This window comes from Aulonocara sp. 'chitande type north' Nkhata Bay, linkage group LG18, assembly GCF_057382095.1.
Source record: "Aulonocara sp. 'chitande type north' Nkhata Bay isolate Kocher_YH1m ecotype deep benthic linkage group LG18, A_spYH_male_GT1.1, whole genome shotgun sequence".
NCBI lineage: Eukaryota > Metazoa > Chordata > Actinopteri > Cichliformes > Cichlidae > Aulonocara > Aulonocara sp. 'chitande type north' Nkhata Bay.
Window position 1 is genome coordinate 34,366,630 of NC_141361.1, and position 18,126 is coordinate 34,384,755.

Here is an 18,126-nt window from a genome sequence, read left to right on the forward strand (position 1 = left end):
AAATTCCAATTAAATAACACATCAGTGGAATTAATTTCTTAATTAAATTTGTATTTGCAGCCTTCTGAATTAAATTTTATCATTTTATCATTTATCCAATTTTCATCATTTTCTCCCACCTGTCCAGAAAGCTCCTGTTTTCTGCCTTTCTTTTTGCCATTTTGGGATAGGTAGCATGGCAGTATTTGCATGGTTGCTATGACTATGGTTAACAGAGGAGAGGGTGCTAATGGGTCCTGTCATGACTGACGTGCCAAAACACCAACAGAGCATTCTGGGAATTGTAGTATTAGCAGTACATGCACTGTATAATACTGGCAGGGCAGCTCTAATGGTAATTTTGTATGGCTTCGCGGGCCAAATGTAATTAGGCGGGTGGTAGGGTGGTTCGGGCATTTGACAAGGATGCCTCCTGGGCACCTCTTGGGTAAGGTTTTCCAGACGTGTACCACCAGGAGGAGGCCCTGGGGCAGACCCAGGACACGCTGAAGGGATTATATCTCTCGGCAGGCATGAGAAGGCCTTGGTGTTCCCCCGGACAATTTAGAGGAGGTGACTGGGGAGAGGGAGGTCTGGGCTTCTTTGCTTAGGATGCTGCTTCTGCAAAGTGGCCCCAGATAAGCAGAAGAAGATGGATAGATGGAACTGATTGTTATTGTACATGAATAAAATTGAAATGAAAATTGACTTATCAGACCAGGCAGCATTTTTCCAATCAACTATTGTCCAACTTTGGTGAGTTCATGTGATTTGTTGCCTTAATTTCCTGTTTTTTAACTTTTTAACTTAAAAAGGTAATCTTGATTGTGTCTATATACCATGTGATTCACTGATTTGTTTGCACGAATGAGCAACTGAACAGATGTACCTAACAAACTGCATGGTGAGTGTATCTAGTGAGTGGGATAAGATGCCTCAAATCACCCTTTCTAATGTGTTTTCAGTAATTTTCTTGTGCTATAAGTATGATTTCTTGTGTTTTTGGAGAAAGAAGTCCTACCATCAATTAATGCTTTAATTTTAAACAACCCTTTAAGATTAAAGCATCAGCCTAAGCCTAAGGTGACCCTTAGGCTTAGGCTGATGGGGGCATCCCACAATGCACTGACTAGTTTTTCATTCACTGTGTGGTTACACACCACTCTGCACTTAATCATTAGTTGTTGTTATCAATCTTTGGCTCTGTTACGCAGTGTGTCTTTTATCCTGTCTTGCTCCCATCACCCCAACTGGTTGAGGCAGATGGCTGCCCCTACCTGAGCCTGGTTCAGCTGGAGGTGTCTTCCTGTTAAAAGGGAGTTTATCCATCCCACTTCACCAAGTAGAGTCTTTAACTTAAAATATAAAGCACCTTTAGGCAACCGTTGTTGTGATTTGGTGCTATATAAATAAAACTGAATTGAATTGAAATTGAAAGTGTCTATAGTATGAGTACACTTGAGGACAGAGCATATAATTTTCTACTGTAATAAATGGACATTCATGATAGCAAATCCAATCACTGTCTCATGATTTACACACATATTGACTTCATGTATTGTTCCTCCTTTCTTAGCTAAAAGTGAACTGGAGATGCTGGATTCTCAACTCAGCAGCACTCATAAACTGTAAGAGCGACCTTCTTTATTTGTTATATTTGTGACAGTACTGTCTCTTTAACATATATCATCTAATTTCAGAAAAACATTAAAACATTGCACAGAACTCCAATACCATTACATTTTGACTGGTTTGTACCAACCAGTTATCCCCACCGCTGTGTAACAGACGCAAGTCAGCAATGTTTTTTAGACTACATTTCACATATAAAGTGTGCATTTCTATCCTAAAGAGGCATTAATGACACAAGTTATAGGTTTGTAAACAAAGATAACCTGGTTTGAATCCTTTTTTAATTACTGCATTTGGCACTTTGTACTCACTGTTTACATATAGGAAAAGCTATTGGTTAGGAGTAAAATATGTCAAATCACCTGAGAAAGCCTACAAATTGAAAACTTGGATAGAATTTGTAGGCCATCCCTTTCCCTTTGCCTTCTCCTCCTTACCCTACCCTACAGTTCCTTTCATAATCTTTATTCATTAGACATGAAGTGTCATATATTTCAGGCCTTTTTAAATTTTGATTATGATTCATCAGTAATTATTTTAATATTTCATTTTGAGTGCCAGAAGTTTATTATTCAAATAGCATAAACACTATATACACTGTATTGCCAAAAGTATTCACTCATTCATCGAAATCATTTAATTCAGGTGTCCCAATCAGCTTCCATGGCCACAGGTACATAAAATCAAGAATGGCTTGCTCTCAGGAACTGTGAAATCCATAATGGTACAGTGATAAAATGCCACCTGTCAACAGGTCCACTCATGAAATATCCTCACTATTAAATATTTCAGTAGCAGATGTTAGTGGTATTGTAACATAGTAAAGGGACTGGGAATAACAATTCAGCAACAAAGTGACAGGCCATGTAAAATCACAGAGCAGGATCAGCAGATGCTGAGACACATAGACTCATAGCTCTGCCAACTTTCTGCAGAGTAGATCCCTACAAACTTCATGTGGCCTCCACGTGGAATTCAAAGACATCCTGAAAATAAAAGTGAAAAAATGATGCAGCAAGATGTATGCCCCCTCACGTGCTTGTATGCATGCCTCACAATGTTGGGGCGTGTTCCTAATGAGAAGAAAGCTCCAAGACAGGTGCAAGCCACTGCCTGGCCTGTAGAGGTCTGTGCGTCTGTCCATAAATATGCCTCCCCAGACTATCACTGACCCACCACCAAACCGGTCAGCTGAATGATGTCACAGGAAGCATAATGTTCTCCATGGTCTCTTCAAACCCTTTCACATCTGTCATGTGTGCTCAGGGGGGCAACCGCTCTCATGTGCTAACATCACCTGGTGCCAGCGGTTGACCTGCCAAGCCAAGTCAACTTTATTTATAAAGCACTTTAAAAACAGCAACCAGTGACCATTGTGTGGAACATAGCAATAAAAAATAAAATTGAAATAAATAAAATAAGTACATATAAAATAATGACTAGAATTAAAATTACAACACAAAATAAGAGCATTGACAAATGCAAGATCTAATTAAAATGAATAAAAACAGTCAAAAAAATAATTTAATTTAATAAATAAATAAAATCAACAAATCTCACACTGCGTCCAATGACAAGCAGAAGAGGTGGGTCTTAGAGAGGCCTGTCTAATGTGAAACAGCAATGAATTCCCCAATTTGGGAGCCACTACAGCAACAGCATTGTCTCTGAACCACCACTATGTCCTTCGCACATCTAAGAGCAGTTGGTCAGCTGATCTCAGTGATTGGGAAGGGGAGTGTTTCAAAGAGATCTTTTAACAGCATGTTTTTTGTTTTGTTTTGTTTTAGCCAGCTGTCTCAGCTAAAAGAAGCTAACCCTGCACTGATCTGACTGCTCAATCTAAAATCACTGTCCATCCTAAAACCCAAGTTTGTAACAGTAAGCTTTACATACTGTGCTAGCAGCCTGTGTCTACAGGAAAAGACCCACCAGTGACACCAAATTCAAATTCAAATTTTATTTGTCACACACACACAACCATACACAGTATGACATGGGGGTGAAATGCTTGTAGCTGTACAATGCCCGACCATTAAATGACAGAAAAAGGTTTTACAGTATTTACAATTTACAGTTTACTACAAAATTTACACATTAACTTAGAAATTTACAGTAAAAAATGTGCAAATAGCAGAAAGAGATTATAAGGATTATAAATCATAGGAAATGTGTGGTGGTGCGTGTGGTGATGTGTGGGAGAGTCCAGTCCTACACCTGGTTCAGGGCCCGACTAGCCTGGGGGAAGAAGCTCCTCCTCATTCTCTCTGTTTTGGCTTTAAGGGAGCGGAAGCGCTTCCCAGACCTCAACAGTGAGAAGAGTCCATTGTTGGGATGGGAGAGGTCCATCATAATCTTCCTAGCTTTGGACTTGCACCGCTTGGTGTAGATGGACAGCAGGTCAGAGAGCTCTGATTGAATGATGCGTTCTGCTGAGCGCACCACCCTTTGCAGATCTCGTCTGTCCTGCTTGGTGCTGTTCCTAAACCAGGTGCAGATGTTTGCCGTCAGGACGCTCTCGATGGTGCAGGAGTAAAAGTTCTTGAGCGCCTTCAGTGGCAGATGGAAGTCTCTAAGTCTTCTGAGGAAGAAGAGACGCTGACGGGCTTTTCTGGACCTGACACAACAACTTCTGTCTTATTTTTATTAAAATTTAGGAAGTTTAGAGCCATCCACACTTTTAACTCCTCAAGGCTAAAACTAAAGTTTTCATTGAGTAGGCATGGTTTTGTGTTAGGGGTACGTAAACCTGTATAACATCTCCATAACCATGGAAAACAATTTTGTGCTTTCTAAAAATAAAACCAAGGGGCAGCAGATACAAATACGATACTAGAGGCGCAAGTATCAAGCTCCATGGAAGGAAAAGGAGCAGAGGAAGATCTGAAATCATGTAGCCCAACCTATAAAGTTTTCTGATACGTGTAGGATCTGAACCATTCCAGAGCAGTGCCACAAATGCCCTCACAGTGCTCTAAAGGAGATATTAAAATAAGTCTAGGACAGGGGTCGGCAACCCTAGGCAGGGTTAACTGATGGCACGACCATAGCTGGACTAGCCATCGGGCATACCGGGCATTTGCTTGGTGGCCCGATAATTTTCTTTCTTTTTTTTTGTAACGGTTTAAACAACGAAAGGTGGTGGATTGGCCAGATGCTGGCTGGCAGGTGGATCAGGGAGAGGGGAGGCAGGAGGAGCAGAGACCCGAGGCAGCCGTCGGTCTGACTGTCAGGTGAACTGAACTTCAGGTAAGAAGTTCTGACCTGCAGTCTATCTGGGTCAGATATAAACCAAGTTTAGGTGGAGTTTATTTTCGTTGTGCTGACTTTTTACAGTCAGTTACAATAACTCGTACTGCGTACTAGCTAGCATGTTATATGTTATTGCTAGCAGTTTCTATACAGCTGGGTGGGTGCTACGGTGTTACTGATAGTGAACGTTATTTTATTCATAAGGTTAGTTAGTAGAGTTGCCTACCGTCCTGTAAAAAGACAGAATCGTCCCGCATTCAGAGAAATTATTACGCGTTTTGTGTTGAGCTGAGAAGGGACGCAGTTTGTCCCGGACTTCAGCTAGGATGGAAAAAGACACAAAGGTGGAGCTATTCTGCTGCACAGCGGCCTCTTCTCCTCTCATTCTCTCCCTCTCCTGTTGCTACTTTAATCATGAAACTGATCAAAGGTCAGCTGATCGGCTTTTCTCTCTTGTTTGTTTATCGCCCACTTTGCGCCAGATGTTGCGCTAAACAACAGCAGCATGTTTAAGCTTGATCAGCTGTTGTTAGAATTTATTTAATATTAGTTTCTAGTATCAGCTGATGTTTGCTGGAGCCACAGCTGTAAAGCTGCTGGTCATGATGTCGGTTTGGTTACTGAATCATCAGAGCTGAACAGGTGATGGAGAAACAGGTAGTGATGGGCAGATGAAGCTTCATGAAGCACTGAAGCTTTTCATCCAATTGGTTCACCCCAGTGCAAAGCGTCATCATTTTCAGCTCCTCCCATAAATGAAGCAAGCCTCGATACGCGCATCGCGGAAACGCCCCCTCAATTTCTCAACACAAGCTTCGCAGCCTCGATACAGAACGTCACATCACTAGAAACAGGTTTACCTTTTAGGTGACATGAATAAGTTGGAGGGAAGTTATGAACTGTTTCTGAGAGACAAATAACACCAGGATCCTTTTCTATGTAGCTGACGGCTGGTAACTGTGCAGGGGCGGATCTAGCAAAGTTCTGCCAGGGGGGCCAGGTGGGGCAGGGAAAGAGGGGCACAAAGAAATACTTTCTTATTCTCATTTAAAATGTCTGGCTGTTATTAAATAATTATCTGAAGCTTACAACCAAAGTTTTTATCTGACATAAAATGTATAGAAATCATACATATACCAACAACACTGTCACAACAGCATTTGTTTTCATTCAAAGGCTTTATGGCTTTAATACCTGGTGGGCCGGTCTTTAGTGAAAATGCCCGGGCTGGTTTTTTGTGTCCCAGTCCAGCCCTGGGCACGACACGCAGTGAAATAATCTGAGAAGGTGCATCAAAAAATAAATGGCCGCGCCAGCGGTGCACATTGCAAATCAGCTCACATTACACACATTGGTTGTTCCTCTTCTTAATGACAGTATCTTAGCTAACAACCCCAACTACCAGATTCAACTTGTAATTGGCTAAAAATAACTTAGCCTACTGGTGAGAGGGTCGTTGTTAGCTTTCCACATTCCGACACTTCAAAAGCTTCAGAAGCTGTCCACTCAGCTCAGCATCAGCACCACGGAAATACACGGATACATCCGTAGACTCGAGACACAAGGCGTCTTTGGGACTTTCAGGTGTATGGACCAATGTTTTATTTTCTGATCAAACCAGAAATCTTTAATGAGCAGCTAGATTTGTCTCACATTAACTGGCTGAGTTAATGCCATCGAAGCAGCTGGAATCCACAGCTCTGAGTGTTCATGGAGCTGCATGTTCACCTGCTGGACATCACTACCTGACAAGTTTAACTGTCTTCAGAACATTGCAGAGGCCTTATTGACAGTATTTGGCTCTACATATCTGTGTGAACAGATTTCCTCTCACATGAGTGTCCTCAGGTAGCCTCTGAATGCTGGACACTCGCAGACCTGTGTCTCTGAGTGGGAGACCAAAGATCACATTAACATGTGTGTCTCTGTATTAACAAACATGCCATATTGGCCCAGTTTATTTTTCTTATTATTGTTGTGAGGAGACCATAAATAGCATTTGTATTTTCCGTTGTACAGTTCATTTGCTGTTATGAGTTCTTGTTATGGAGAAAAAGTGTCTTTTTCTCCATAACATAACAAAATAGCTGATAACGCTGATAGCTGCCAACATCTGCAAACAAATATAATTCTAGAAAGTTGTTCTATATATTGTGTAACTGTTCATATAGAGCGTTATTAAATTTATTGCTAATGCAATCATATGGCACACTGACTTCTGAGGAAATTTTAAATGGCACTCGCCATCAGAAAGGTTGCCGACCCCTGGTCTAGGAGAACTAGCATCATATAGTTTCCTGAATCTATATAGCCAGGAGTATGTCATTAAATACCCTCAGCAGTGCAGATTCTGTGCTAGAGACCAGATTAAAAAATACATTGTTTTAATTAAAAAACACCTTCAATTGACTGTAAACAGAATTTCTGAAAGAAAAGGAAATATTACTAATAGGCCTAAAGTTAAATAATTCAGTATCCAACTGTCCAGGCCAGGTTTTTTGATCAGTGGTTTCACTGTTGCATGCTTAAAAGGTTTAGGAACAGCTCCTGAGTACAGGTAGCCCAACCAGTAACATTTTCTGAACCAAACTAAGCCAACAATTCTTTAATATTTGAACAACACCTGCAGTGTGCCCTTTTTCAGCTGTCTTTCAGCTTTTCGGGATTCACATCTGACAGCACAAGTTGTGTCAATTATCCAGGGCTCAGATTTGGTTTCAGGGTGCCTGGTTTTTAATGGAGCCACAGTATCTAATACAATTTGGCAGGGTGAATGAAACTAGGAGCAGAGCGTCTCTGTATCTGAAGACACAGACTCGGGAATCCCAGATTTCAGATTGAAATAAGCAGAGAAATGCGCAGTTCAATAATATGACAGTGCCACGCAGGGGTGTGAGGTTTAACAGGTTTAACAGGGCAAGGCAATGTCAAATAAGACAGGCTTATGATCTGAAAACACTTTATCACAGATGGTTAAGTCTGAAACAGACAAATCAGAATCAGAATCAGAATACTTTATTGATCCCTGGGGGAAATTATTTTTTGTTACAGTGCTCCATTTTAAACCAACATTAAGACAAGACAGACAATACGCTAACTAAGAATAGTACAATATATACATATATATACATACATACATACATAAGTCACTTATAAATAAATATTTGGAAAAGAAACATGTGTAGTTGTAGCAGCAAACAGTGTGTTAAGTGGATGCGTTGTACAGGGAGATGGCCACAGGCAGGAATGATTTCCTGTGTCGTTCAGTGGTGCTTTTCGGTAATCTCAGTCTCTCACTGAACGAGCTCCTGTGACTGACCAACATGTCATGGAGTGGGTGGGAGGTGTTATCCAACATTGTCTTTATCTTGGACAGCATCCGCCTCTCCGACACCACCTTGAGGGAGTCCAGCTCCATCCCCACAACATTGCTGGCCTTACGGATCAGTTTATTAAGTCTGTTGGCATCTGCGACCCTCAGCCTGCTCCCCCAGCATGCAACAGCATAGAGGATCGCACTGGCCACCACAGACTCATAGAAAATCCTCAGCATTTTCTGGCAGATGTTGAAGGACCTCAGTCGCCTCAAAAAATAGAGACGACTCTGGCCCTTCCTGTAAAGTGCTGTGGTGTTTTTAGCCCAGTCCAGTTTATTGTCAATGTGTACTCCAAGGTATTTATAGTCCTCCACAATGTCAACACTGACCCCCTGGATTGAAACAGGGGTCAAGTGTTTCCTGGTCTTCCTGAAGTCCACGATCAGTTCCTTGGTCTTTGCCACGTTGAGCTGCAGATGATTCTGCTCACACCACGTGACAAAGGAGTCGACCACAGCCCGGTACTCTGTCTCATCATCCCTGCTGATGCATCCAACCACCACAGAGTCATCAGAAAACTTCTGAAGATGGCAGGTCTCTGTGCAGTGGCTGAAGTCTGTGGTGTAGAGGGTGAAGAGGAAGGGGGAGAGGACAGTCCCCTGTGGTGCCCCTGTGTTGCTAATCACCTTGTCAGACACACACTGTGGGAGACGTACATATTGTGGTCTTCCTGTCAGGTAATCAACAATCCAGGACACCAGAGAAGCATCCACCTGCATCGCTGCTAACTTATCACCCAGGAGGGTCGGCCTGATGGTGTTGAAAGCACTGGAAAAGTCAAAAAACATGACCCTCACAGTGCTCGCCGGCTGGTCCAGATGGGTGTAGACACGATTGAGCAGGTAGATGATGGCGTCCTCTGTTCCGAGACGAGGCTGATAAGCGAACTGAAGGGGATCCAGATGTGGTCTTACTATGGGTCGCAGCTGGTCCAGGATGAGCCTTTCCAGGGTCTTCATGATGTGGGAGGTCAGTGCCACGGGCCTGTAATCCTGGGGGCCACTGGGACGTGGCGTCTTTGGTACAGGGACGAGGCATGATGTCTTCCACATCACCGGGACCCTCTGCAGACTCAGACTCAGCATAAACAGTTTATGAAAGACTCCACACAGCTGGGGGGCACAGGCCTTGAGGACAAGGGGACTCACTCCGTCTGGTCCAGCAGACTTGCCTGAGTGAAGTCTCCTCATTTGCATCTCAACCTGGTATTGAGTGAAGGTGATGGGTGGGGGAGGGGTGTCAGGAATCTCACAGGAGGTAACATGTGAAGAGAGAGGCTGGCACAGTGGTGTGGTTCTGGATTCCAGGCTGACTACAGGTGAGGTTGTGGGGGTGGGAGCAGACACTGTGGTGTCGAATCTATTGAAAAACAGATTCAACTCGTCGGCTCTGTTCTCACCTCCCTCAGCTCCCCTGCTGTTGGTTGGCCTGAATCCAGTGATGGTCTTCATGCCCCTCCACACCTCTCTCATGCTGTTCTGCTGGAGTTTCCACTCCAGCTTCCTCCTGTAATTGTCCTTAGCCTCTCTGATCTTGTCCTTTAGTAACACCTGGATCTTCCTCACCTCCTCTTTGTTGCCCCCTCTGAAAGCCCTCTTCTTGTTGTTGAGGAGGGCTTTGATGTCCTTAGTCACCCACGGCTTGTTATTTGGGTAACAATGAACAGTCTGAGCTGGAACAATGGAGTTGGTGCAGAAAGTTATGTAGTCTGTGATACACTCAGTAAGCTCATTGATGTCCTCGGCGTGAGGCTCACAGAGTGTTTCCCAGTCGGTCACCTCGAAACAGCCCTGTAGTTCTGCTAAGGCCTCCTCTGACCACCTCCTAACAGTCCTGGTGGTCACAGGTTCCCTCCTCACAATTGGCACATAGCGGGGGGTGAGGTGAATCAGGTTATGATCTGACCTACCAAGTGGGGGGAGGGAGGAGGAGCTGTATGCATCCTTGACGTTAGCATACAGTAAGTCTAAAGTTTTCTCTCCCCTGGTGGGACAGTCCACATATTGTTTGAATGTTGGTAGTGTATTGTCCAGTGATACATGGTTGAAGTCACCCGAGATCACAATAAAGGCACTCGGGTGCTGAGTCTGTAGCCGAGCTATGGCAGAGTGGATAGTGTCACATGCAGCTGTGGGGTTAGCAGAGGGGGGAACATAAACAGCCACCAAGATGACGTGAGAGAATTCCCTGGGTAAATAATACGGCCTGAGTCCAACAGCACACAGTTCAGTGTCCGGGCAACAAATCCTTTCTTTGATTGTTATGTTGGCAGGGTTACACCACCGGTTGTTAACTAAAACAGCAAGCCCACCTCCTTTACGCTTACCGCTAGCGATGCTGTCCCTGTCCGCCCGAACAGTGTGGAAGCCTTCCACGGAAGCATTCTCATCGGGAATGACCTGGTGCAGCCATGATTCGGTGAAACACATCAGGCTACACTCTCGGTATTCCCTCTGACTCCGTACCAGTGCTGAGAGCTCGTCGATTTTACTTGCCAACGATCGCACATTTCCCATCACGATAGACGGCAGACACGGTTTAAACCTCCTCCTCGCTTCGAGCCTCCGCTGTCTCACCGTCACCTTTTTTCTTCTCTTCTGTCCTTGACCTCTGCATCCCCGATGTGTTTTCCTCCAAATTTCAGCTGGTACTTCTGCGGGCACTTCTGCGGGCCTGGCCAGCGAGCCGGCCGGCATCAGGGCGATCAGCTGATCTCTGGAGTAAACAGTCCGTGCGTGTAGGAGATGTGCCGCGGTCCCGTTCCTTGATAAGAGTAACAGTTCCACGGCCACCAGAAGAACAAAAACTCTCTCAATCCACATGATTGAGTAAGAGATAGAAAACGGAGGAAAATACAAGTCAGAAAAAAAAAGAATACGTAAGAAAAAAAAAGCTAAACTAAGAGAAAAGCAGGAGCGACTGTAACAGGCTGCACGCTGGTTGGCGCATGCGCACTAAACCATGTGTTAGTCCAGACACCAACTGTATAAAATTAAGGGCCAATTAGGCTTAAAAAGTCCTTTAACCATTGGTTTGTCAGGACAGCAAATATGTACATTAAAATCACCAATATTAAAGACTTGATTATATTTAGGCATGACTTCAACCAATAATTTAGAAAAGTCATTTAAAAAGTCCTTATTACATTTATGTGGTCAACAGATCTCAGCACATAACACAAGGTGAGAGTGACCCAGCTCAAATAAGCTCAGTTCAGAGCTGGAGAATGGAGACACTGATGGAGATAGCGCCTTACTTTTTGTTTTTAAGATGCCATAGAAAGGTGCACCAGACAGGCCTTCAGCCTCACCAGCGTAACGCTGTGTCGCCTGCACCAACAGTGATGCTTCCTCCAGGAAGCATTGTAATCAGAGTGCAGGAGAGTTAGTGATAACTGTCAAAAACGGGAAAAGTCTTTTGGCCACCATGAAGACACTTCACTCTGGCAGAAACTCAAAAATGCAGGAGACTATGATAATAAACCAGTAGAGTTAAATTTTGAGTAAGTAATGCATGGCAAATCTTCCGGAATGGCACTTAATAATATGCCATCGTGGATGAATTAAACTACCTGTGCAGCGTCTGTAGGGTCCAGGTATTCTTGCTACGGGTGCCTCATGCTACCAGTAGCAAGAAGTTGGACATTTCTTTTTTTATATTTGAAATGCTGTATTCTTTATTTTCATGAGTTACAGGCTATAACCGTCAACTGAAATATCTCACTTGTAATGAATGCTTTTCAATGCTTAGCATGATGACGTATAGTAGACGTCAGTATAGTATATAAAGAAAAAAGTATCAGAGCATGAACACTGCATTTCTTTTTTTCAGCCTCTCTCATAGTCACTGACGTTAGTGGTTTCAACTCTGTGAAAAATGTAAACATCAGATTAATATCCATTACATTTTGAACATAAAATGCTGTTACATTTCAATTAATGCATCTCCGCACTGGATTGCTTTTGTTATTGTTCTTCTTTCTTATTACTGGCATTGATAACAAAAATGGAATTACTAGCTACATTATAAAGCAATTCTGATAAACTCATAGAAACATGAACAAAGTTTATTAGTAAAACAGTCCTGAAACCACTCACACAGAACAAATTTTGTGTCAGATATATATTAAGGTGACAACTGGTGTATTTTCAGGTTCCTGGAACTTACAGTGTTTTTCTCAGTGAAGGCCAAAGCAGGAGAGAAAGAGGTTTCACCTAACACGTTCTTCTCCATTTGGCATGAGTTCTCCTCTGACTTCAAGGACCAGTGGAAGAAGGAGAACAAAACCATTCTCAAAGAGAGGTACAGTTGTTTCTTTATCCATTCTCTTCAGCTTTCTGTCTTGCATCGTGTCATTAAACTTAGCTGTTGAATATGCACTGTGTAACTGCATTAACATTGTATGTTTTGCAGGTTAAAAGCAGCAGAAGAGAGTTTCCGACAGGCCAAAGAGAAGGCATCCTACAGTGTCAAACCTAAACAATCATCGGGAATTGTACGTTGACGTTAAGCTCTTCTTTATTCTCTTTAATCAAAAGTTTGTTCTCTTTAGCTAACAAACTAAAGTTTTAAAATGTATAACATTTTTTTTTCTTCATTAATACACTAAATACATCTCATAAGGATTTTTGTCTTTGTGCTGGGAGTATCCACTGGGAAAAACTGGCAGCTCTTCCTATCTTTACTCCACATCATTGAATCTGCATAAGTCTGTCTGAGGGACTCCTTTTCAAATTTAGTTTTAAGACCCAAATGATTTTGGCTTATATTAAGCTTTTTGATGTAAAGTTGTATATTATAAATTTTTTTATTTATTTGTATTTCTGTATTTATTTATTTTTTGTCAATGCAGTAACACAGGAACCCTGCAAAGTGTTTCCTATGGAACTGGATGGATGAATAATACTCAGTTAATCTCTCTCTCTGTCTTTCTACAGAAAGCCAAGCTTGGCATGAAAATTTGACATAGTGGGCTTGGCACGCTTGTTTTCATGACTTTGGACACCAGCAGTGAATCAACCACAAAAGTATGAAGATGACCGACAAGAGAATTAAGCGACAGAATAAATGAGAATGACCTACAATATGTGCAGACAAGCGATCTCTGGACTTTTTTTCTCATCGTTATTTTTATGTTTGGTCACATTTGCCTGCTCTGTCTGCCTGTTGCTTTAGATGACTATTGGATTCAACAGAATCATGAAAAGATGCTCCTTCAGGGCCATCAGGTGCAAAATATTTACAGTAATCATCAGCATCCCTTGTCTATGGAGCCCAGGTTTAACTGATAATGTAATACACTCATAATCATTAACACCATCAAGTTTCCTAAATAAGTATTTGAAAAATAATTAAAAACAATAAGCAATTATTCCTAACGACACTGACCTTTATTAAGAGCAAATGAGGCCAGTAAGATGTGATGGAAATTAAGCACTAGTGACATGATGGTATTGGATTTACTATGGAAAGTACTGTTGTTGCAGACTTTATCTAATTTTCAGTTAAAAAATTGGGTTCTTGTTTTTATACTCCAAGCAGTAATCCATAATGACTGTGAACCAATAGAACAATTTTTTGTTCAAATATCCATCCATTCTGCTTCTCTGGGGCTGGGTCGCGGAGGCAGCAGCCTGAATGGAGACGCCTAGACGTTCCTCTTGCCAGCCACTTCCTCCATCTTATCCGGGATAACACTGAGGCAATCCTAGGCCAGCAGAGAGATGTAAACTCCTAGGTCTGCCTGAGGACATCCTGACTGGAAAACCTTACTTAGTAGAGCTCTAGGAGACATGCTCATCAGATGTCCGAACCCACTCAACCGGCTCATTTCAATGTGGAGTAGCAGCAGCTCTACTCTGAGCCCCTCTTCATGTCCTTACCCTCTTATCTCTAAGAGAGAGGCCAGCCACCCTTCAGAGAAAGCTCATTTCTGTCGCTCGTATCTGTGACCATAGGTAAGGATAGGGAAGTAGACTGATTGCTAAATCATAGCATCATGTTTATGCTCAGCTCTCTTTTCACCACGATGGACTAGTACAGCATCTGCATCACTGCAGCTGCAGCACCAGTCTGCTCTCCTCACTACCTAAACTCCTTCACTTGGAGCAGCAACTTGTCACTCACCCGCAGAGGGTCAGTGACAAGTTCACCCTTTTCTCACTGACAACCATCGCCTCAGATTTTGGAGATGCCGATTCTAGTTCCCATCGCATCACACAGCTGTGAAACACTCCAGTACGAACGAGGCCACTACCTGATGAAACCAAAAGAACAACAATGTCTGCAAAAAGCAGAAATAAAATTCTTAGGCCACCAAAGTGGAAGCCTTCCACCAACTGGCTACAGGGGCAGTCCCTGTGGAGTTTAACACCCACTGGAAATGAATCTGACTCATTGCTGGCAATGAGCTCATGAAATGCTTTTACAGGGACCCAAATGGCGTGCAGCGATGGGAGTACCCTTACTCCCGAGTCCCAGGTATTTAAACCCTAGTGGTAGTTATCTCTCAAGAGATAACTAGGGTTGATCATGTGCCGTATGTTCTGGACACTCGGGTGAAAAGCAGAACTGAGCTGGACTGATCACCACCGTGTGGTAAGTTAGATAACGCAGCATAAGGTGTGCCCTGAGTTATTAAAGGCTCTGGATGTTGTAGGGCTGTCTTGGTTGATATGCCTCTGCAACATCAGATGGAGAGCTGGGTCGGTGCTTGTGGATTGGCAAACTGAAGAGGTGCTTCCCATCTTTAAGAAGGGGTACCAGAAGGTGTGCTCCAACTGCAGGGGGATCACACTCCTTAGTCTTCCTGGTAAGGTCTATGCTAGGGTACTGGAAAGGAGAGTTCATCCAAACAGGCCTTCAGTGAAGCTGGTTCTGTTTTGTAACGAGCTGTCTTGCTGTAGTCTTCTTCAGACAGTCTCCACTGCCTGGGTTATAGGTATGTAAGTGATGAAAATGAGACCACACCAAAGAACACTATGATCCAGTGTAAGTTTTTGAATCTAGTGGATGAAGTCAGTAGTTTTCAATATGAAAGGGGGGTGTTCCACAGGAGGGGAGCCAGGATGGTGGTGAGGAAATTGGAAACTTTGTAGGTGGCAATTTAGTATTAAAAGCACTGTGTGAATGTGTGTGCGTGCTTTAAACGTTTCGATCAGAAAGCCTTGAAAAGAGTTACTTTATTTATAAAGTTTAGCCTGTTTGAAGGCAGGAAGAAAACTGGCAACAATGCCAGTTGTGTGAGTTACACTTATCAATATCACAACTTTATCATTAAGACACAGGAGAATCTGATGGGTTATAGTCAAGTATTCCAATAACATTTATTTCCAAATTGGCATGGGGCAGTTTTAGTTTTTATTCTTTCGGCTCTAGTCCCAGTCACGATTAATGGTCTGAGAGCGATTAAAGAATAAATACAAAAAAACCCAGCCCAATAACAGACACTATTTTAGATATTATTTTTAGACACTAGTTTAAAATTTTAAACCCTTCTGTTCTCTGTGCACAGAGTTCCACAGGTACATGCTCTATGAATGGTGCTGCTGTCTTTTGGACACTTGATTGGTCAATAGTAGTTTCATACTTGTTGCTATCCAATCTGGAACCTAACCTGCTCCGGATAAGGTTAGGTTACCATAGTGAGGTACCCCAGTAAGAAATCAACCACCTTTGTAACACAGAACACATAGGGTTAACCCCCCAGGTTACCTGAATAAGACAAAATCCTGTGTCTACAGGAGTCTCATTGACTAAGGACCTTTTGACAATGACTTGTGACCCTTATCAGTCCAACTTCTGCATCCCATTCTAATGAACTCCAATTTTGGTATTTTAAATGTATTGACTCAAGTCATGGACTCTGCTATTGAAAGTATTAAACACTGGAGTCAAAAATAATATCAAAATCAAGACCTTAAACAGTCCAGCATTCAGAGTTCTCTCATCTGACAACTTCAGTTTTATTTTTGTGAACATTCTTTTTTTGTGGTTTAGGAAAAAGAAAGAGAGAATACTGATCTGCAAACACTGTATGGCATTATGTTTGGTTCACAAAAAACATTTCAGGAAAATGTAAGCCTGCAAAGAAAAACTCATGATCGGTCTTTGTAAAACACCCATATGCATCTGGATATTTCATTTCTTCTCTTATGTATTTACTGGGACAGAACTCTTTGTAACTATCAGATGATATCACTATGATTGCTGTTTACTGTAGGTTTGGTTTTCTTGTAACTGTGAGTGAGAGTGTAAACCATTTCCAGAGATTACACAGAGCCAACCAGCTTGCCTGTGCTGAAGACTGGCACTGATAATTGCATTAGAAGATACTCATGGCTATACTGGGCTTTAATGTGTAGATTCTGACTGTAACTTGCCATCTTTTAAAATCAACAGAAATACAGCCATAGACACATCCTTGTAAATTAAATCATCTTGCCTCAATAAACCTCTCACTTTGTGATTCTGCATCCTCAACACCATTCAGACTGTCTTTTAGCAGAAAATCCAAGTCAGCATACATTTGTACAGCTGGTATGCCAAATCTGACAGGCAGCATTTTGCAGGTGTTGCAGAATTAATGTAAAGTAATAAAATGTTAAAGAAATAATATGAGCATCAGCATGATGTTTACAATTGCAATCTAGTTTGGGGCAGTGCTGTTCCAGCATCAGGCTGATCTAGCACAAAGTATGATGTGGGAACTGTGAGTGGCTTGAAACATTGGAGGAGTGGAAACACTGCGTGCAGGGGGGTCAAGCAACTGTTTTTGATGTGGAAAAATAAAAGAACTTGGAATATCTGAGATCAATCCAAGGCTCAACTTCCATCCCATCCAGGTGGACACTGCTGTTCACCCAGTTTGAATTTTGCCCTTTCCTGTTGTTCATTGTCAAGCCAGATACCTTGTGCTGTCAGTTAGAGCCTGACTTGCGTTGCTCACCTAACTTACTTTCTTTTTTTTTTTTTTTTTTTTTTTTTTTTTTTTCTAAATGACATCAGAAACAGCAGTATACGACATTACGTGATGGCAGAGCTTCAGTTCATCCTTTGTCATTTTTTTTTTTTTTTTTTTTTTTTTAATAAATAGGACAGGGGGAATGAATGAGAGAGAGAGGGGGAGAGAAAGAAAGAAAACCAAAGGGGAGAAGAGACGGTGAGAAGGGGGGGGAAGAGAGAGAAAAAAAAAAAACTCCTGGGTCACCTGTATGGAGAAAAAAAAAACAAAACAAACAAACAAAAACAAACAAAGGAGACAGCAAACAACAAAGAGCAACATAATAATAGAGAAAACAAAGCACCATCACAATAAACTAGCTAGTCATAGATATCAGTATTTACTAAGTAATAAACGATATTGTGCAGCACGCAAGATAGACAGCGCACAGTGTGCTTTGAGGCAGCAGCCAAGAAAGCTTTAGTCCGCGTCTGTGAATACCCATGTGTGCATACCTGTGTGGATCAGCATGCTTGCATTCCAAAGGTTTCTCCATGTAATGATCTGCTAGGGAGTGTGGGGGGGCCACAGCCCCGTCCTCCAGGGTGTGAAGCGGGTATGGAGGAGATCAAAACTCCAGACATCCAGAGGCCCCCAGAACACAAGAGACCAAGGAAGACCAACAGAGGGGCAGCCGCGCCACTGTTCCAGTAAGAGCTGAGGAGAGTCCCAGATGAGGGCTCGCCCAGCAGCCGCGGAGCAGAAGTCAGGGGGAGTTGCAGTGACGCGCCCGTGAGCTCCGCCGGCCCCCAGCTGCGCCTGAGTGACCGAGCCCTAGGCGGAGAGGCCGGGGGCACCCCACCTCCAAAGGGGCCCGAGCGAGCCCCAGGCCCCAGGCCCCGACAAGCGGCCGCCAAGGAGTGAGCCGGTGTGCACCCGGACGCC

At 42.8% G+C, this 18,126-nt stretch overlaps 1 protein-coding gene across 2 annotated transcripts in view; it reads left to right on the forward strand.

Moving 5' to 3' along the window:
- The window catches only part of LOC147309057 (formin-2-like), a 65,858-nt gene extending 48,809 nt beyond the window's left edge, over nucleotides 1–17,049 (forward strand). The window contains exons 16-19 of one of the 2 annotated variants that reach the window (XM_086270953.1): nucleotides 1,556–1,607; nucleotides 12,393–12,542; nucleotides 12,654–12,735; nucleotides 13,178–17,049. In XM_086270953.1, the coding sequence (XP_086127079.1) occupies nucleotides 1,556–1,607; nucleotides 12,393–12,542; nucleotides 12,654–12,735; nucleotides 13,178–13,204 (311 nt within the window). In that variant the 3' untranslated portion in view covers nucleotides 13,205–17,049. Of the gene's footprint in view, nucleotides 1–1,555; nucleotides 1,608–12,392; nucleotides 12,543–12,653; nucleotides 12,736–13,177 lie in introns of those variants that run through there. The other variant, XR_015125958.1, reaches the window with a different exon arrangement.
- The last annotated feature ends 1,077 nt before the right edge of the window (nucleotides 17,050–18,126 follow it).